Raw genomic sequence first — 21,944 nt, 5'->3', positions numbered from 1 at the left:
GTGGAATAATGACTCCTTCTGTTGAGGCAGTGGCGCCTTGAAGAGATTCATGGAAACCTCCTTCACTGAGGTTTGGATTTCAGGGACCCCCTGTATATGGAGGTTCACCCTTCAAGATTTATTCTCCAGATCTGACAAACTAAGGACCTGTACATTGCTATCCTGTGCACTCCAGCAACACTCTGCACCAAGCAAATAAGACTTACAGGATCTGCTCGATACCACAGATCTTGTGGGGTCCATGCCACGACAGGTCAGAGCTATGTTTTGTGCCACAATATTAGGCATTAAATGGTTGTAATGTGATGGCTGGTCGCCATGTACATTATAGATATGTGAGCCTGGCCATATGATCTGTAGGTTAGCTTTAGTACTAGAACAGGGCTAATGCAGTTGTCTCAGAAGCCCTGTCAGCACTCTGTAGCACACGTACCTCTACCTTCTCACAGACATGGCCATCATACAGTTATTGCTCGTTGCCACTCAGAACCAAGCTTCTGTCGGTGTAACAGCCACAGGTGGAGCCTGTGGAACTGTATAGGGTTAAAGTATAGTGGTCAATCACATATGGATTGCCTGTAGATGAGCATGCAGGAAAATAGAGGGGATATCTTTGCTGGACACCCATCATTTCCTGCATTCGCTCTGCCAGTTGAAAGTATTGTCAGATAATGCAGTTAGACATGTGCAAGGCCAAACCAAAGTGAAGCTGAACCTGTTTATCAGCCGTCTACCCTGCTTTTAATTATTTTAGTGTTCCCATGGCTTTATGGTGCATCCCATCAGTGGGCAGTTGTCTTTTTCTCCTGGTATGACAAAATACAACCTTTTTCATGCATGTTACATTTGTCAATAGCAGAATGTCCCTCATTTTATCGTTTCAGTCCATGCGTCGTACAAACCGAGGAACTGTAGGTGGTTACTTTCTGGCGGGAAGAAGCATGTCCTGGTTCCCTGTAAGTTACATTCGTGCTAATTTTCCATGAAAAAAAACTACAAATAAGGCTACTTTCACATCAGCGTTTTCCTTTCCGCTATTGAGATCCGTCATAGGATCTCAATATCGGGGGGAAACGCTTCAGTTTTTACCCCATTCATTGTCAATGGGGACAAAACTGAACTGAAGGGAACGGAGTGCACCAGAAAGCATTCCGTTCTGTTTTATTTGGTTCCCATTCGCACAAGCAGCATTTCTGAGTGCGTCCTCGGAAACTGATTAAAACTTTTTTTCTCTAAAACAAAAGAAAACCGATCCGTCCACCATTGACTTAAAATGGTTTTAGAGACTGATCCATTTTGGCCATTTTAGAGATAATAAAACCGGATTCGTTCATAACCGATGCAGACAGTTGCATTATGATGATGGAAGCGTTTTTGCTGATCCAAGACGGATCCAGCAAAAACACAGATGTGAAAGTAGCCTAAGATGGTGAAGACTTGAGTCAAAGAAACGGTTAAGTAATACAAGTCTAGTAAAGCAGTAAAAAGTTTTTTTATGCCTGCAACATGGTGTCTGACAGGGACCTTTCTCTTGTAGAGATAGACAAATTGCAATTGTATCGTCTACAGGTAAGAAAGGAGAAGGAGTGACATGACGGAAACCTTTATATATATTACATGAGAGAGGAGAAAGGGAGGACACGACGGAGACCTTTATATATGTTACATGAGAGAAGAGAAAGGGAGGACACGACGGAGACCTTTATATATGTTACATGAGAGAGGAGAAAGGGAGGACACGACGGAGACCTTTATATGTGTTACATGAGAGAAGAAGAGAAAGGGAGGACACGACAGAGACCTTTATATATGTTACATGAGAGAAGAGGAGAAAGGGAGGACACGACGGAGACCTTTATATATGTTACATGAGAGAAGAAGAGAAAGGGAGGACAGGACGGAGACCTTTATATATGTTACATGAGAGAGGAGAAAGGGAGGACACGACGGAGACCTTTATATGTGTTACATGAGAGAAGAAGAGAAAGGGAGGACACGACAGAGACCTTTATATATGTTACATGAGAGAAGAAGAGAGGACACGACGGAGACCTTTATATATGTTACATAAGAGAATAAGAGAAAGGGAGGACAATGAAGTCCTTTATATATGTTACATGAGAGAAGAAGAGAAAGGGAAGACACGACGGAGACCTTTATATATGTTACATGAGAGAAGAAGAGAAAGGGAAGACAATGAAGTCCTTTATATATGTTACATGAGAGAAGAGGAGAAAGGGAAGACACGACGGAGACCTTTATATACGTTATATGAGAGAAGAGGAGAAAGGGAGGACACGACGGAGACCTTTATATATGTTACATGAGAGAAAGGGAGGACAGGACGGAGACCTTTATATATGTTATATGAGAGAAGAAGAGAAAGGGAGGACACGACGGAGACCTTTATATATGTTACATGAGAGAAGAGGAGAAAGGGAGGACACGACGGAGACCTTTATATACGTTATATGAGAGAAGAGAAAAAGAGGACAGGACAGAGACCTTTATATATGTTACATGAGAGAAGAGGAGAAAGGGAGGACACGACGGAGACCTTTATATATGTTACATGAGAGAAGAAGAGAAAGGGAGGACACGACGGAGACCTTTATATATGTTACATGAGAGAAGAGGAGAAAGGGAGGACACGACGGAGACCTTTATATATGTTACATGAGAGAAGAGGAGAAAGGGAGGACACGACGGAGACCTTTATATATGTTACATGAGAGAAAGGGAGGACAGGACGGAGACCTTTATATATGTTATATGAGAGAAGAAGAGAAAGGGAGGACACGACGGAGACCTTTATATATGTTACATGAGAGAAGAAGAGAAAGGGAGGACACGACGGAGACCTTTATATATGTTACATGAGAGAAGAGGAGAAAGGGAGGACACGACGGAGACCTTTATATACGTTATATGAGAGAAGAGAAAGGGAGGACAGGACAGAGACCTTTATATATGTTACATGAGAGAAGAAGAGAAAGGGAGGACACGACGGAGACCTTTATATATGTTACATGAGAGAAGAAGAGAAAGGGAGGACATGACGGAGACCTTTATATATGTTACATGAGAGAAGAAGAGAAAGGGAGGACACGACGGAGACCTTTATATATGTTACATGAGAGAAGAGGAGAAAGGGAGGACACCACAGAGACCTTTATATATATTACATGAGAGAAGAGAAAGGGAGGACAGGACGGAGACCTTTATATATGTTACATGAGAGAAGAAGAGAAAGGGAGGACACGACGGAGACCTTTATATATGTTACATGAGAGAAAGGGAGGACAGGACGGAGACCTTTATATATGTTACATGAGAGAAGAATAGAAAGGGAGGACACGACGGAGACCTTTATATATGTTACATGAGAGAAGAGAAAGGGAGGACAGGATAGAATCCTTTATATATGTTACATGAGAGAAGAAGAGAAAGGGAAGACAATGGAGTCCTTCATATATGTTACATGAGAGAAGAAGAGAAAGGGAGGACAGGACGGAAACCTTTATATATGTTACATGAGAGAAGAAGAGAAAGGGAGGACAGGATGGAATCCTTTATATATGTTACATGAGAGAAGAAGAGAAAGGGAAGACACGACGGAGACCTTTATATATATTACATGAGCGAAGAGGAGAAATGGAGGACATGACGGAGACCCTTATATATATATATTACATGAGAGAAGAGGAAAAAGGGAGGACACGACGGAGCACTTTATATATGTTACATGAGATAAGAAGAGAAAGGGAGGACACGACGGAAACCTTTATATATGTTACATGAGAGAAGAAGAGAAAGGGAGGACAGGACGGAGACCTTTATATATGTTATATGAGAGAAGAAGAGAAAGGGAGGACACGACGGAGACCTTTATATATGTTACATGAGAGAAGAGGAGAAAGGGAGGACACGACGGAGACCTTTATATACGTTATATGAGAGAAGAGAAAGGGAGGACAGGACAGAGACCTTTATATATGTTACATGAGAGAAGAGGAGAAAGGGAGGACACGACGGAGACCTTTATATATGTTACATGAGAGAAGAAGAGAAAGGGAGGACACGACGGAGACCTTTATATATGTTACATGAGAGAAGAGGAGAAAGGGAGGACACGACGGAGACCTTTATATATGTTACATGAGAGAAGAGGAGAAAGGGAGGACACGACGGAGACCTTTATATATGTTACATGAGAGAAAGGGAGGACAGGACGGAGACCTTTATATATGTTATATGAGAGAAGAAGAGAAAGGGAGGACACGACGGAGACCTTTATATATGTTACATGAGAGAAGAAGAGAAAGGGAGGACACGACGGAGACCTTTATATATGTTACATGAGAGAAGAGGAGAAAGGGAGGACACGACGGAGACCTTTATATACGTTATATGAGAGAAGAGAAAGGGAGGACAGGACAGAGACCTTTATATATGTTACATGAGAGAAGAAGAGAAAGGGAGGACACGACGGAGACCTTTATATATGTTACATGAGAGAAGAAGAGAAAGGGAGGACATGACGGAGACCTTTATATATGTTACATGAGAGAAGAAGAGAAAGGGAGGACACGACGGAGACCTTTATATATGTTACATGAGAGAAGAGGAGAAAGGGAGGACACGACAGAGACCTTTATATATATTACATGAGAGAAGAGAAAGGGAGGACAGGACGGAGACCTTTATATATGTTACATGAGAGAAGAAGAGAAAGGGAGGACACGACGGAGACCTTTATATATGTTACATGAGAGAAAGGGAGGACAGGACGGAGACCTTTATATATGTTACATGAGAGAAGAATAGAAAGGGAGGACACGACGGAGACCTTTATATATGTTACATGAGAGAAGAGAAAGGGAGGACAGGATAGAATCCTTTATATATGTTACATGAGAGAAGAAGAGAAAGGGAAGACAATGGAGTCCTTCATATATGTTACATGAGAGAAGAAGAGAAAGGGAGGACAGGACGGAAACCTTTATATATGTTACATGAGAGAAGAAGAGAAAGGGAGGACAGGATGGAATCCTTTATATATGTTACATGAGAGAAGAAGAGAAAGGGAAGACACGACGGAGACCTTTATATATATTACATGAGCGAAGAGGAGAAATGGAGGACATGACGGAGACCCTTATATATATATATTACATGAGAGAAGAGGAAAAAGGGAGGACACGATGGAGCACTTTATATATGTTACATGAGATAAGAAGAGAAAGGGAGGACACGACGGAAACCTTTATATATGTTACATGAGAGAAGAAGAGAAAGGGAGGACAGGACGGAGACCTTTATATATGTAACATGAGAGAAGAAGAGAAAGGGAGGACACGACGGAGACCTTTATATATGTTACATGAGAGAAGAGAAAGGGAGAACATGACGGAGACCTTTATATATGTTACATAAGAGAAAGGGAGGACATGACGGAGACCTTTTATATATGTTACATGAGAGAAAGGGAGGACACGACGGAGACCTTTATATATGTTACATGAGAGAAGAAGAGAAAGGGAGGACACGACGGAGTCCTTTATATATGTTACATGAGAGAAGAGGAGAAAGGGAGGACAGGACGGAGACCTTTATATATGTTACATGAGAGAAGAGAAAGGGAGGACATGACGGAGACCTTTATATATGTTACATGAGAGAAGAGAAAGGGAGGACAGGATAGAATCCTTTATATATGTTACATGAGAGAAGAAGAGAAAGGGAAGACAATGGAGTCCTTCATATATGTTACATGAGAGAAGAAGAGAAAGGGAGGACAGGACGGAAACCTTTATATATGTTACATGAGAGAAGAGGAAAAAGGGAGGACACGACGGAGACCTTTATATATGTTACATGAGAGAAGAAGAGAAAGGGAGGACAGGATGGAATCCTTTATATATGTTACATGAGAGAAGAAGAGAAAGGGAAGACACGACGGAGACCTTTATATATGTTACATGAGAGAAGAAGAGAAAGGGAGGACACGACGGAGACCTTTATATATGTTACATGAGAGAAGAAGAGAAAGGGAGGACACAACGGAGACCTTTATATATGTTACATGAGAGAAGAAGAGAAAGGGAGGACAGGACGGAGATCTTTATATATGTTACATGAGAGAAGAAGAGAAAGGGAGGACACGACGGAGACCTTTTTATATGTTACATGAGAGAAGAAGAGAAAGGGAAGACAATGGAGTCCTTTATATATGTTACATGAGAGAAGAAGAGAAAGGGAGGACAGGACGGAAACCTTTATATATGTTACTTGAGAGAAGAGGAGAAAGGGAGGACACGACGGAGACCTTTATATATGTTACATGAGAGAAGAAGAGAAAGGGAGGACAGGACGGAGACCTTTATATATATTACATGAGCGAAGAGGAGAAAGGGAGGGCATGACGGAGACCCTTATATATATATATTACATGAGAGAAGAGGAAAAAGGGAGGACACGACGGAGCACTTTATATATGTTACATGAGAGAAGAAGAGAAAGGGAGGACACGACGGAGACCTTTATATATGTTACATGAGAGAAGAGAAAGGGAGAACATGACGGAGACCTTTATATATGTTACATAAGAGAAAGGGAGGACATGACGGAGACCTTTTATATATGTTACATGAGAGAAAGGGAGGACAGGACGGAGACCTTTATATATGTTATATGAGAGAAGAAGAGAAAGGGAGGACACGACGGAGACCTTTATATATGTTACATGAGAGAAGAAGAGAAAGGGAAGACAATGGAGTCCTTTATATATGTTACATGAGAGAAGAAGAGAAAGGGAGGACAGGACGGAGACCTTTATATATGTTACATGAGAGAAGAAGAGAAAGGGAGGACATGACGGAGACCTTTATATATGTTACATGAGAGAAGAAGAGAAAGGGAGGACACGACGGACACCTTTATATATGTTACATGAGAGAAGAAGAGAAAGGGAGGACAGGACGGGGACCTTTATATATGTTACATGAGAGAAGAAGAGAAAGGGAAGACAACGGAGTCCTTTATATATGTTACATGAGAGAATAGAAAGGGAGGACAAGACGGAGACCTTTATATATATATATATTACATGAGAAAAGAGGAAAAAAGGAAGACCCGACGGAGCCCTTTATATATGTTACATGAGAAAAGAGGAGAAAGGGAGGACACGACGGAGACCTTTATATATGTTACATGAGAGAAGAGAAAGGGAGGACAGGACGGAGACCTTTATATATGTTACATGAGAGAAGAGGAGAAAGGGAGGACAGGACGGAGACCTTTATATATGTTACATGAGAGAAGAGGAGAAAGGGAGGACCCGACGGAGACCTTTATATATGTTACATGAGAGAAGAAGAGAAAGGGAGGACAGGACGGAGACCTTTATATATGTTACATGAGAGAAGAAGAGAAAGGGAGGACAGGACGGAGACCTTTATATATATTACATGAGCGAAGAGGAGAAAGGGAGGACATGACGGAGACCTTTATATAAGTATTACATGAGAGAAGAGGAAAAAGGGAGGACACGACGGAGCACTTTATATATGTTACATGAGATAAGAAGAGAAAGGGAGGACACGACGGAGACCTTTATATATGTTACATGAGAGAAGAAGAGAAAGGGAGGACACGACGGAGACCTTTATATATGTTACATGAGAGAAGAGAAAGGGAGAACATGACGGAGACCTTTATATATGTTACATGAGAGAAGAAGAGAAAGGGAGGACATGACGGAGACCTTTTATATATGTTACATGAGAGAAGAAGAGAAAGGGAGGACAGGACGGAGATCTTTATATATGTTACATGAGAGAAGAAGAGAATGGGAGGACACGACGGAGACCTTTTTATATGTTACATGAGAGAAGAAGAGAAAGGGAAGACAATGGAGTCCTTTATATATGTTACATGAGAGAAGAAGAGAAAGGGAGGACAGGACGGAAACCTTTATATATGTTACTTGAGAGAAGAGGAGAAAGGGAGGACACGACGGAGACTTTATATATGTTACATGAGAGAAGAAGAGAAAGGGAGGACAGGACGGAGACCTTTATATATATTACATGAGCGAAGAGGAGAAAGGGAGGACATGACGGAGACCCTTATATATATATATTACATGAGAGAAGAGGAAAAAGGGAGGACACGACGGAGCACTTTATATATGTTACATGAGATAAGAAGAGAAAGGGAGGACACGACGGAAACCTTTATATATGTTACATGAGAGAAGAAGAGAAAGGGAGGACAGGACGGAGACCTTTATATATGTTACATGAGAGAAGAAGAGAAAGGGAGGACACGACGGAGACCTTTATATATGTTACATGAGAGAAGAGGAGAAAGGGAGGACAGGACGGAGACCTTTATATATGTTACATGAGAGAAGAGAAAGGGAGGACATGACGGAGACCTTTATATATGTTACATGAGAGAAGAAGAGAAAGAGAAGACAATGGAGTCCTTTATATATGTTACATGAGAGAAGAGAAAGGGAGGACAGGATAGAATCCTTTATATATGTTACATGAGAGAAGAAGAGAAAGGGAGGACAGGATGGAATCCTTTATATATGTTACATGAGAGAAGAAGAGAAAGGGAAGACACGACGGAGACCTTTATATATGTTACATGAGAGAAGAAGAGAAAGGGAGGACACGACGGAGACCTTTATATATGTTACATGAGAGAAGAAGAGAAAGGGAGGACACAACGGAGACCTTTATATATGTTACATGAGAGAAGAAGAGAAAGGGAGGACAGGACGGAGATCTTTATATATGTTATATGAGAGAAGAAGAGAAAGGGAGGACACGACGGAGACCTTTTTATATGTTACATGAGAGAAGAAGAGAAAGGGAAGACAATGGAGTCCTTTATATATGTTACATGAGAGAAGAAGAGAAAGGGAGGACAGGACGGAAACCTTTATATATGTTACTTGAGAGAAGAGGAGAAAGGGAGGACACGACGGAGACCTTTATATATGTTACATGAGAGAAGAAGAGAAAGGGAGGACAGGACGGAGACCTTTATATATATTACATGAGCGAAGAGGAGAAAGGGAGGACATGACGGAGACCCTTATATATATATATTACATGAGAGAAGAGGAAAAAGGGAGGACACGACGGAGCACTTTATATATGTTACATGAGAGAAGAAGAGAAAGGGAGGACACGACGGAGACCTTTATATATGTTACATGAGAGAAGAGAAAGGGAGAACATGACGGAGACCTTTATATATGTTACATAAGAGAAAGGGAGGACATGACGGAGACCTTTTATATATGTTACATGAGAGAAAGGGAGGACAGGACGGAGACCTTTATATATGTTATATGAGAGAAGAAGAGAAAGGGAGGACACGACGGAGACCTTTATATATGTTACATGAGAGAAGAAGAGAAAGGGAAGACAATGGAGTCCTTTATATATGTTACATGAGAGAAGAAGAGAAAGGGAGGACAGGACGGAGACCTTTATATATGTTACATGAGAGAAGAGGAGAAAGGGAGGACACGACGGAGACCTTTATATATGTTACATGAGAGAAGAAGAGAAAGGGAGGACACGACGGAGACCTTTATATATGTTACATGAGAGAAGAAGAGAAAGGGAGGACATGACGGAGACCTTTATATATGTTACATGAGAGAAGAAGAGAAAGGGAGGACACGACGGACACCTTTATATATGTTACATGAGAGAAGAAGAGAAAGGGAGGACAGGACGGGGACCTTTATATATGTTACATGAGAGAAGAAGAGAAAGGGAAGACAACGGAGTCCTTTATATATGTTACATGAGAGAATAGAAAGGGAGGACAAGACGGAGACCTTTATATATATATATATTACATGAGAAAAGAGGAAAAAAGGAAGACCCGACGGAGCCCTTTATATATGTTACATGAGAAAAGAGGAGAAAGGGAGGACACGACGGAGACCTTTATATATGTTACATGAGAGAAGAGAAAGGGAGGACAGGACGGAGACCTTTATATATGTTACATGAGAGAAGAGGAGAAAGGGAGGACAGGACGGAGACCTTTATATATGTTACATGAGAGAAGAGGAGAAAGGGAGGACACGACGGAGACCTTTATATATGTTACATGAGAGAAGAAGAGAAAGGGAGGACAGGACGGAGACCTTTATATATGTTACATGAGAGAAGAAGAGAAAGGGAGGACAGGACGGAGACCTTTATATATATTACATGAGCGAAGAGGAGAAAGGGAGGACATGACGGAGACCTTTATATATATATTACATGAGAGAAGAGGAAAAAGGGAGGACACGACGGAGCACTTTATATATGTTACATGAGATAAGAAGAGAAAGGGAGGACACGACGGAGACCTTTATATATGTTACATGAGAGAAGAAGAGAAAGGGAGGACACGACGGAGACCTTTATATATGTTACATGAGAGAAGAGAAAGGGAGAACATGACGGAGACCTTTATATATGTTACATGAGAGAAGAAGAGAAAGGGAGGACATGACGGAGACCTTTTATATATGTTACATGAGAGAAGAAGAGAAAGGGAGGACCCGACGGAGACCTTTATATATGTTACATGAGAGAAGAGAAAGGGAGGACAGGACGGAAACCTTTATTTATGTTACATGAGAGAAGAAGAGAAAGGGAGGACATGACGGAGACCTTTCTATATGTTACATGAGAGAAGAGGAGAAGGGAGGACACGACGGAGACCTTTATATATGTTACATGAGAGAAGAGGAGAAAGGGAGGACACGACGGAGACCTTTATATATGTTACATGAGAGAAGAGAAAGGGAGGACACTACGTAGACCTTTATATATGTTACATGAGAGAATAGAAAGGGAGGACACGACGAAGACCTTTATATATGTTACATGAGAGAAGAAGAGAAAGGGAGGACACGACGGAGACCTTTATATATGTTACATGAGAGAAGAGAAAGGGAGAACATGACGGAGACCTTTATATATGTTACATGAGAGAAGAAGAGAAAGGGAGGACATGACGGAGACCTTTATATATGTTACATGAGAGAAGAAGAGAAAGGGAGGACCCGACGGAGACCTTTATATATGTTACATGAGAGAAGAGAAAGAGAGGACAGGACGGAAACCTTTATTTATGTTACATGAGAGAAGAAGAGAAAGGGAGGACATGACGGAGACCTTTCTATATGTTACATGAGAGAAGAGGAGAAGGGAGGACACGACGGAGACCTTTATATATGTTACATGAGAGAAGAGAAAGGGAGGACAGGACGGAGACCTTTATATATGTTACATGAGAGAAGAGAAAGGGAGGACACGACGAAGACCTTTATATATGTTACATGAGAGAAGAGGAGAAAGGGAGGACAGGACGGAGACCTTTATATATGTTACATGAGAGAAGAGAAAGGGAGGACAGGACGGAGACCTTTATATATGTTACATGAGAGAAGAAGAGAAAGGGAGGACACTACGTAGACCTTTATATATGTTACATGAGAGAATAGAAAGGGAGGACAGGACGGAGACCTTTATATATGTTACATGAGAGAAGAAGAGAAAGGGAGGACACAACGGAGACCTTTATATATGTTACATGAGAGAAGAAGAGAAAGGGAGGACACGACGGAGACCTTTATATATGTTACATGAGAGAAGAAGAGAAAGGGAGGACACAACGGAGACCTTTATATATGTTACATGAGAGAAGAAGAGAAGGGAGGACACGACGGAGACCTTTATATATGTTACATGAGAGAAGAGAAAGGGAGGATACGACGGAGACCTTTATATGTTAAAGAATTAAATAAGGTTCAGGGGAGATCTTTTTTTTTATAATTTGAGAACAAGGGACCACAATGTAATATTTGTGGGGGGGGGGGGGATTTGGGAATTTAGAAATAATGTTAGTTAATATTAATTTACTTAAAGAGTAATTAGACTATAGAACAAACGTCTACCAGATGTGGATGGAAAATCTACATTGAGTGAATTGAAGTATGCTGGGGATAAATCTATATAAATAGAAATAAGGTAAGGATGGACCATGTGGTGTTTTTCTGCTGCCATTCTATGTTTCTATGTAAATAAGTACTTGTCTTTTGCAGGTTGGTGCTTCACTTTTTGCTAGTAATATTGGAAGTGGTCACTTTGTCGGATTGGCTGGCACCGGGGCAGCAAGTGGCATAGCTGTTGCTGGATTTGAATGGAACGTAAGGCTTGTTCTATTGTAACTTTCTTTAACAGATATCAAATATGTGTGAGAAGAAGGAGACATAGATAGAAATAAGTGAGTAATCCACTTGTGGTTTTAAAGTGAGCGTAAATCCAGAGGAACCAGCAATATAACGCGCAGTCTCAGAGGGTGTGTGACCTTGTATTTCTGCTCACTGGTGTCTTCCCATAGCTTGAAGTGTTAAACATTCGGCGATTAAAGGGGTCGATGCTAGGATATTGCTGTGTGCTTTTAACGTATGTGTGCTAGAGTTGTAGGGTATCATGGTGGCTCCGTAGGTAAGGTTGGGGCCCTGCTTCTCCCCGAAATCAACCCTAGAGGTGTGTTGGGGGTCAAGGGCCTATATGGCAGCCACTGACTTCCAAGTGAGTCGCACCGGCCACACAACTGTCCCTGTGAGAAAAGTGCAACTCACTGTCATAGTATGTGAACTCTCCGAAAAGGAAGCACACAGGCTACAGGCTGTAGTATGTGGAGGGCAGGGGCGTAACTAGAAAAGGCTGCCCCCTCTCCTGCGGCTAGTCAAGACCACCCAGCCAAAACTCCCCACCCCCTAGTTATGCCTTTGTAGTCTATCCTTACGGTAGTTCTCTCCCTCAATACCACTACACAGTAATGCCCCTCTTAATAACTACACACAGTAGTGGCCCCCTTAATAGTCCACACAGTAGTGACCCCTTTAATACCCCCACTGTAGTGCCGTGCTGGGAGAACAGGCCGGGGATCATTCTGAGCTCAGGCGCTCTGCAGGGGAGAGCCCGGCCGGGGAATGAGGCCTGGGTGTAATAGATGACAGACCCCAAAACAGCCTGGGTCCCTCATTATTACTTTGTGTGTGTACTGGCAGTAGGGGGGCCACATTCATAACCCTAAAAACAGAGGACATCATACCTGGGACAGTGGGAGACAATACTACAATATACAGAATGGAAACTATAATCTGCAGGTGGGGGTTGAACATACTTGCCCTGCTGAGTGCGGCACCTCTCCATTCAGGGTTCCAGCGTTCCTTCCTTTGTGTCCGAGGAGACATTCTTATTGCCATCCAAAAGAGGAGACCTAAATGAGTTATCACCTGGCCAATAGTAAGATGTTCAGGATGACAAGTTCTCCAGGTCCTGACACGTGCACCGTGGCTCACAGTCTGTTTCTTCTTCCAGGCTCTCTTTGTGGTTTTGCTTATGGGATGGATTTTTGTTCCAGTTTACCTAACAGCAGAGGTGAGAATACCAGGTCCAACCAGAGACCCACGCCTCCAAGGTCTTGGTGAGAAGCCCTTGCTTTGTTGGAGATAAGCAGGCAAGAGGTCTATAGGCTCACCATTTCTTCTAATGCCTTCCTCTATAAAGGTGAGATGATTTCACAGGCAGCGTGCAGACTTTCTCCATCTCTTCTCTATGTCAACAGGTAGTGACGATGCCTGAGTATCTGAAGAAACGCTTTGGAGGGGAACGGATCCAGCTGTACCTGTCTGTGTTATCTTTGGCCATGTACATATTCACTAAGATCTCAGTGAGTTCTGTATGACTGGGACATTGACTTACGGCGCTCTTCATGCACAACAGGAAAGCCCATGGAAACTAAACTCCTGAAAGGGAAAGTGAAGGTCTGGGGTATGGGTGTAAGGGGGGTCACACTGCCCAGGGTCTTTTTGGCCAGGGAGTGGTGTATGTGGCTCTTAACTCATGGATGGCAGACACAGATATAACCAGGAACAACATTTTCACAGAATTTGCCTTGTTTGCAAGACTCTCACAGGAGGCAAAGCTTAATGGGTACAACAGTCTCTGGAGGCAGCCGGCTAGGCACCTCAAAGTCTCTATGGGTGGCACTTACTTTCATTTCTGGCAATGAGCTCTTGTCCTGGTGTTGCACCCAACAGACCAATGATAACTCTGCCCTAAAGTCTCCCTTGGCTCCGTGCTGCTTGCTGTAGGTTGTGGTGATCTCCACACAGCGTGACAACAGACTACAGCTACTCTCCATGGCACACTTATGTTCACATGCCTTTGTGTGGTGGACCCACGTTTATTCACCCCAACAGCAATGTTTGACAAACGTTGGTCCACCCACCATCACATTTTGGAGTGCTGCCTCTTTTCTGCAATTGTATTTTGAGGGACCTGGTACCAATGGTCTTGGAGGACTTGCACCAGGCCGACGTTTAAGGCCTCTTTCACACAAGCGATACGGATTGTGTCAGGATGCGTTCAGTGAAACTCGCACCATTTCGCAAGCAAGTTCAGTCAGTTTTATCTGCGATTGCGTTCAGTATTTTAGTTTATTCCGCGCAGGTGCAATCCGTTTTGATGCGTTTTTAACACATGTGAAAAAAAACTGAAGGTTTACAAAGATCATCTCCAAGCAACCATCAGTGAAAAACACATTTCATCTGGACTGCATGCAGGTCTCCTCCGGGTCACATCCAGACGCAATGCGTTTTTCACTGAAGCCTCATTCACTTCTATCCGGCAGGGCTGCGTGAAAAATGCAGAATATAGAACCTGCTGCAATTCTCACACAACGCAGAACTGATGCGTGAAAAAAATGAGATGAATGGGTCTGGATTCAGTGTGGGTGCTATGCGTTCACTTTACGCATCACACCTGCGTGGAAAACCAGTGCAGCTGGTCTCTAACGTAGCCCAGCGTGGCAATTTACCCCCTTATTTTCAGGCACATGCCTAGTTTTCAGTACATATTTGCATCCCCCATAGACATCTTGTCAAACGGACATGATGGATTCCTGGGGGTCTTGCGAGGTGAAGTAGCATCAGAATAAAGTCCTAATCCCTCACTTACCAAGTTAAAAATATGATACTTGATTTGAGTCTAATTAACCACAACACGTTTTCGGACCACCTGGAATAAAGGATTGACTTTTTAATGAAGGGTTGGATTTCACCTTTATACAATACTTAATACCTTCTCGAATTTACATCAGGTGTGGTCAGTGAGTAGTTGATGGAACATCTACTTGAGTGTGGTGGGACCTCTGCTCCACTCCAGTTAGTGACTGGTTGGTGAGATATCTGCTCCACTGCAGTTAGTGACTGGTTGGTGGGACATCTGCTCCACTGCAGTTAGTGACTGGTTGGTGGGACATCTGCTCCACTGCAGTTAGTGACTGGTTGGTGGGACATCTGCTCCACTGCAGTTAGTGACTGGTTGGTGAGACATCTGCTCCACTGCAGTTAGTGACTGGTTGGTGGGATATCTGCTCCACTGCAGTTAGTGACTGGTTGGTGGGATATCTGCTCCCCTGCAGTTAGTGATTGGTTGGTGGGACAACTGCTCTACTGCAGTTAGTGACCGGTTGGTGGTATGTAAGCTTTTATGTAGTTGGTAGGACATTTACTCTGATGGGATCAGTCATTGGCTGGTGGGACAACGGCTCCACTGCAGTTAGTGACTGGTTGGTGGGACATCTGCTCTACTGCAGTTAGTGACTGGTTGGTGGGACATCTGCTCCACTGCAGTTAGTGACTGGTTGGTGGGACATCTGCTCCACTGCAGTTAGTGACTGGTTGGTGGGACATCTGCTCTACTGCAGTTAGTGACTGGTTGGTGGGACATCTGCTCTACTGCAGTTAGTGACTGGTTGGTGGGATATCTGCTCCACTGCAGTTAGTGACTGGTTGGTGGTACATCTGCTCTGTTGCTGTTAGTGACTGGTTGGTGGTACATCTGCTCTGTTGCTGTTAGTGACCAGTTGGTGGGACATCTGCTCTATTGCTGTCAGTGACCAGTTGGTGGGACATCTGCCCTATTGCAGTTAGTGACCGGTTGGTGGTATGTAAGCTTTTATGTAGTTGGTAGGACATTTACTCTGATGGGATCAGTCATTTTGCTGGTGGGACATCTGCTCCACTGCAGTTAGTGACTGGTTGGTGGGACATCTGCTCTACTGCAGTTAGTGACTGGTTGGTGGGACATCTGCTCCACTGCAGTTAGTGACTGGTTGGTGGGACATCTGCTCCACTGCAGTTAGTGACTGGTTGGTGGGACATCTGCTCTACTGCAGTTAGTGACTGGTTGGTGGGACATCTGCTCTACTGCAGTTAGTGACTGGTTGGTGGGATATCTGCTCCACTGCAGTTAGTGACTGGTTGGTGGTACATCTGCTCTGTTGCTGTTAGTGACTGGTTGGTGGGACATCTGCTCTATTGCTGTTAGTGACCAGTTGGTGGGACATCTGCCCTATTGCAGTTAGTGACCGGTTGGTGGTATGTAAGCTTTTATGTAGTTGGTAGGACATTTACTCTGATGGGATCAGTCATTTTGCTGGTGGGACATCTGCTCCACTGCAGTTAGTGACTGGTTGGTGGGACATCTGCTCTACTGCAGTTAGTGACTGGTTGGTGGGATATCTGCTCCACTGCTGTTAGTGACTGGTTTGTGGGACATCTGCTCCACTGCAGTTAGTGACTGGTTGGTGGGACATCTGCTCCACTGCAGTTAGTGACTGGTTGGTGGGACATCTGCTCTACTGCAGTTAGTGACTGGTTGGTGGGACATCTGCTCCACTGCAGTTAGTGACTGGTTTGTGGGACATCTACTCCACTGCAGTTAGTGACTGGTTGGTGGGACATCTGCTCCACTGCAGTTAGTGACTGGTTGGTGGGACATCTGCTCCACTGCAGTTAGTGACTGGTTTGTGGGACATCTGCTCCACTGCAGTTAATGACTGGTTGGTGGGACATCTGCTCCACTGCAGAAGGTGACTGGTTTGTGGGACATCTGCTCTACTGCAGTTAGTGACTGGTTTGTGGGACATCTGCTCTACTGCAGTTAGTGACTGGTTTGTGGGACATCTGCTCTACTGCAGTTAGTGACTGGTTGGTGGGATATCTGCTCCACTGCAGTTACTGACTGGTTTGTAGGACATCTGCTCTATTGCTGTTAGTGACCAGTTGGTGGGACATCTGCTCTATTGCTGTTAGTGACCAGTTGGTGGGACATCTGCCCTATTGAAGTTAGTGACCGGTTGGTGGTGTGTAAGCTTTTATGTAGTTGGTAGGACATTTACTCTGATGGGATCAGTCATTGGCTGGTGGGACATCTGCTCCACTGCAGTTAGTGACTGGTTGGTGGGACATCTGCTCTACTGCAGTTAGTGACTTGTTGGTGGGATATCTGCTCTACTGCAGTTAGTGACTGGTTGGTGGAACATCTGCTCCACTGCAGAAGGTGACTGGTTTGTGGGACATCTGCTCCACTGCAGTTAGTGACTGGTTTGTGGGACATCTGCTCTACTGCAGTTAGTGACTGGTTTGTGGGACATCTGCTCTACTGAAGTTAGTGACTGGTTTGTGGGACATCTGCTCTACTGAAGTTAGTGACTGGTTGCTGGTTGGTGGGACATCTGCTCTACTGCAGTTAGTGACTGGTTGGTTGGACATCTGCTCTACTGCAGTTAGTGACTGGTTTGTGGGACATCTGCTCTACTGCAGTTAGTGACTAGTTGGAGGGATATCTGCTACACAGCAGTTACTGTCTGGTTTGTAGGACATCTGCTCTACTGCAGTTAGTGACTGGTTGGAGGGATATCTGCTCCACAGCAGTTACTGACTGGTTTGTAGGACATCTGCTCTACTGCCGTTAGTGACTGGTTGGTGGGACATCTGCTCTATTGCTGTTAGTGACCAGTTGGTGGGACATCTGCTCTATTGCTGTTAGTGACCAGTTGGTGGTATGTAAGCTTTTATGTAGTTGGTAGGACATTTACTCTGATGGGATCAGTCATTGGCTGGTGGGACATCTGCTTCGCTGAAGTTAGTGACTGTCACGTCTGATTGATGGGACATCTGATTGAATGTGCTGGGGACCACTTGATGGGACATTTTTTTTGCTGTGGTTTTTCGTACATCTCACATCTGGCACAGTTATTCACCATATGGAGGGACATCTGCTTCAATTCCTTTTTGGTTGGTGGGACATCTGCTCTACTGCAGTTAGTGACTGGTTGGTGGGACATCTGCTCTACTGCAGTTAGTGACTGGTTTGTGGGACATCTGCTCTACTGCAGTTAGTGACTGGTTGGAGGGATATCTGCTACACAGCAGTTACTGTCTGGTTTGTAGGACATCTGCTCTACTGCAGTTAGTGACTGGTTGGAGGGATATCTGCTCCACAGCAGTTACTGACTGGTTTGTAGGACATCTGCTCTACTGCAGTTAGTGACTGGTTGGTGGGACATCTGCTCTACTGCAGTTAGTGATTGGTTGGTGGGACATCTGCTCTATTGCTGTTAGTGACCAGTTGGTGGGACATCTGCCCTATTGCAGTTAGTGACCGGTTGGTGGTATGTAAGCTTTTATGTAGTTGGTAGGACATTTACTCTGATGGGATCAGTCATTGGCTGGTGGGACATCTGCTTCGCTGAAGTTAGTGACTGTCACGTCTGATTGATGGGACATCTGATTGAATGTGCTGGGGACCACTTGATGGGACATTTTTTTTGCTGTGGTTTTTCGTACATCTCACATCTGGCACAGTTATTCACCATATGGAGGGACATCTGCTTCAATTCCTTTTCTCTCTTCCCTTCTCAGGTTGATATGTTCTCTGGAGCAGTCTTTATACAGGTGGCATTGGGTTGGAACATTTACCTATCAGTTATAGCGCTCCTGGTCATCACCACAATATACACCGTGACTGGTAAAGTATAACCCCAGTAGACATATGAGAAAGGGGGATTCGTGTATTTTCCGTAGTTTCACCACTCCACTCTCTATGGTACCTACTTACACTACCTCCATTTCTGTCTTGTGTGATCTGTCTGTAGAAAGTAAAGCTCTGCTTATATGCCACAGCTTGCTTACTTCCATCCTGATATCTCTTTCACAAATGACATGGTCACCATCTATTCCTGCTCATACATAAGATTTCTTCCTTATGTTCTGCAAACATTTCAAGTCCTGCTGCTTCAACTGCTCAGATTTATAGATGGCCCCCTTCTTAGTTCCCATGACATAATGTATGTCCGTAAGTGGTCACCTCCATGATATAATGTATCTCTCTAGGTGGCCCCTTCATCCTCTTCCATGATATAATGTTTCTCTGCAGGTGACCCCCTTCATCCTCCATGATATAATTTATCTCTGTAGGTGACCCCTCCATCCTCCATGATATAATATATCTCTGTAGGTGACCCCTCCATCCTCCATGATATAATATATCTCTGTAGGTGACCACTGTATCCTCCATTATTAGTGTTGGCTCGAGCATTGCAATGCTCAGCACATCGTGGTGTTCGGCCGAATACCGCGTGTGCTCGAGTGCGATGCTCAAGTCTCCTCCCCGCACGAATGTTGGCTGCTACGCCGAACGCCGCAGTATGCCGAGCATCGCAATGCTCGAGTCTCTTACCCGCACGTTTGTTGGCCGCTACGCATCTAATAAACTTGCAGGTAAGTACTGCCATTCACTATAATGCCGTAGCTATGTTGGCTACTGGCATTACAGTGATTGGCTGGCCGGAACGCGTCATCAGGTGCTATATAGCACCCGATGACACATGTTCGGCTCAGTATTAGTCAGGGAGAGCTGGAGAGCAGAAGGGACAGATAGTGTAGAGAGTGAAATAGGAATATTTTTGTTTTTATACTTGTTATAGACCCAAACAGGGGCGTTGCTAGGGTCTGAAGACATCCGGGGCACGAGCCCAAGTAAAACCACGCCCCCACCTTATGAAGCCACGCCCCATCCCATGAAGCCACGCCCTCATCACCACCAAAAAGGGGGGGCCTTCACAGTAGTTATTAACCCCTTTCAGCAGTCCCCCCTTCAGTGAACGGGGGACTGCTGAATGGGGTTAATAACTACAGTGAAGGGCCTAGCCATCTGGGCAACCCCACAGATCATCCATAATAGTTCCATCCACAGATTCCCCTCCCCATAACAGTGCCATCCACCACAGATCCCCCTCCCCATAACAGTGCCATCCACAGATCCCCCTCCCTCCCCATAACAGTGCCATCCACAGATCCCCCTCCGCATAACAGTGCCATCCACAGATCCCCCTCCCCATAACAGTGCCATCCACAGATCCCCCTCCCTCCCCATAACAGTGCCATCCACAGATCCCCCTCCCTCCCCATAACAGTGCCATCCACAGATCCCCCTCCCTCCCCATAACAGTGCCATCCACAGATCCCCCTCCCTCCCCATAACAGTGCCATCCACAGATCCCCCTCCCTCCCCATAACAGTGCCATCCACAGATCCCCCTCCCTCCCCATAACAGTGCCATCCACAGATCCCCCTCCCTTCCCATAACAGTGCCATCCACAGATCCCCCTCCCTCCCCATAACAGTGCCATCCACAGATCCCCCTCCCCATAACAGTGCCATCCACAGATCCCCCTCCCTCCACATAACAGTGCCATCCACAGATCCCCCTTCCTCCACATACCAGTTCCATCCACAGATTCCCCTCCCCATAACAGTGCCATCCACAGATCCCCCTCCCTCCCCATAACAGTGCCATCCACAGATCCCCCTCCCCATAACAGTGCCATCCACAGATCCCCCTCCCTCCCCATAACAGTGCCATCCACAGATCCCCCTCCCTCCCCATAACAGTGCCATCCACAGATCCCCCTCCCTCCCCATAACAGTGCCATCCACAGATCCCCCTCCCTCCCCATAACAGTGCCATCCATAGATCCCCCTCCCTCCCCATAACAGTGCCATCCACAGATCCCCCTCCCTCCCCATAACAGTGCCATCCACAGATCCCCCTCCCTCCACATAACAGTGCCATCCACCACAGATCCCCCTCCCTCCACATAACAGTGCCATCCACAGATCCCCCTCCCTCCACATAACAGTGCCATCCACAGATCCCCCTCCCTCCACATAACAGTGCCATCCACAGATCCCCCTCCCTCCACATAACAGTGCCATCCACAGATTCCCCTCCCCATAACAGTGCCATCCACAGATCCCCCTCCCTCCCCATAACAGTGCCATCCACAGATCCCCCTCCCTCCCCATAACAGTACCATCCACAGATCCCCCTCCCTCCACATAACAGTGCCATCCACAGATTCCCCTCCCCATAACAGTGCCATCCACAGATCCCCCTCCCTCCCCATAACAGTGCCATCCACAGATCCCCCTCCCTCCGCATAACAGTGCCATCCACAGATCCCCCTCCCTCCCCATAACAGTACCATCCACAGATCCCCCTCCCTCCCCATAACAGTGCCATCCACAGATCCCCCTCCCTCCCCATAACAGTGCCATCCACAGATCCCCCTCCCTCCCCATAACAGTGCCATCCACAGATCCCCCTCCCTCCCCATAACAGTGCCATCCACAGATCCCCCTCCCTCCACATAACAGTGCCATCCACCACAGATCCCCCTCCCTCCACATAACAGTGCCATCCACAGATCCCCCTCCCTCCACATAACAGTGCCATCCACAGACCCCCCTCCCCATAACAGTGCCATCCACAGATCCCCCTCCCTCCCCATAACAGTGCCATCCACAGATCCCCCTCCCTCCCCATAACAGTGCCATCCACAGATCCCCCTCCCTCCCCATAACAGTGCCATCCACAGATCCCCCTCCCTCCCCATAACAGTGCCATCCACAGATCCCCCTCCCTCCCCATAACAGTGCCATCCACAGATCCCCCTCCCTCCCCATAACAGTGCCATCCACAGATCCC

The 21,944-nt window shown here is 45.1% G+C and overlaps 1 protein-coding gene across 1 annotated transcript in view; it reads left to right on the top strand.

The window, feature by feature from the left end:
• SLC5A2 (solute carrier family 5 member 2) overlaps positions 1–21,944 on the top strand; it is a 136,665-nt gene that overhangs the window by 61,085 nt on the left and 53,636 nt on the right. The window contains exons 2-6 of the mRNA XM_040440945.1: positions 885–956; positions 12,137–12,241; positions 13,425–13,484; positions 13,672–13,776; positions 18,818–18,923. Of these exons, the coding sequence (XP_040296879.1) occupies positions 885–956; positions 12,137–12,241; positions 13,425–13,484; positions 13,672–13,776; positions 18,818–18,923 (448 nt within the window). The remainder of the gene's footprint in view (positions 1–884; positions 957–12,136; positions 12,242–13,424; positions 13,485–13,671; positions 13,777–18,817; positions 18,924–21,944) is intronic.

The sequence above is a fragment of the Bufo bufo genome, chromosome 7 (assembly GCF_905171765.1).
Source record: "Bufo bufo chromosome 7, aBufBuf1.1, whole genome shotgun sequence".
In the NCBI taxonomy this organism is placed as follows: domain Eukaryota; kingdom Metazoa; phylum Chordata; class Amphibia; order Anura; family Bufonidae; genus Bufo; species Bufo bufo.
This window is presented reverse-complemented; position numbering and strand designations above follow the sequence as displayed.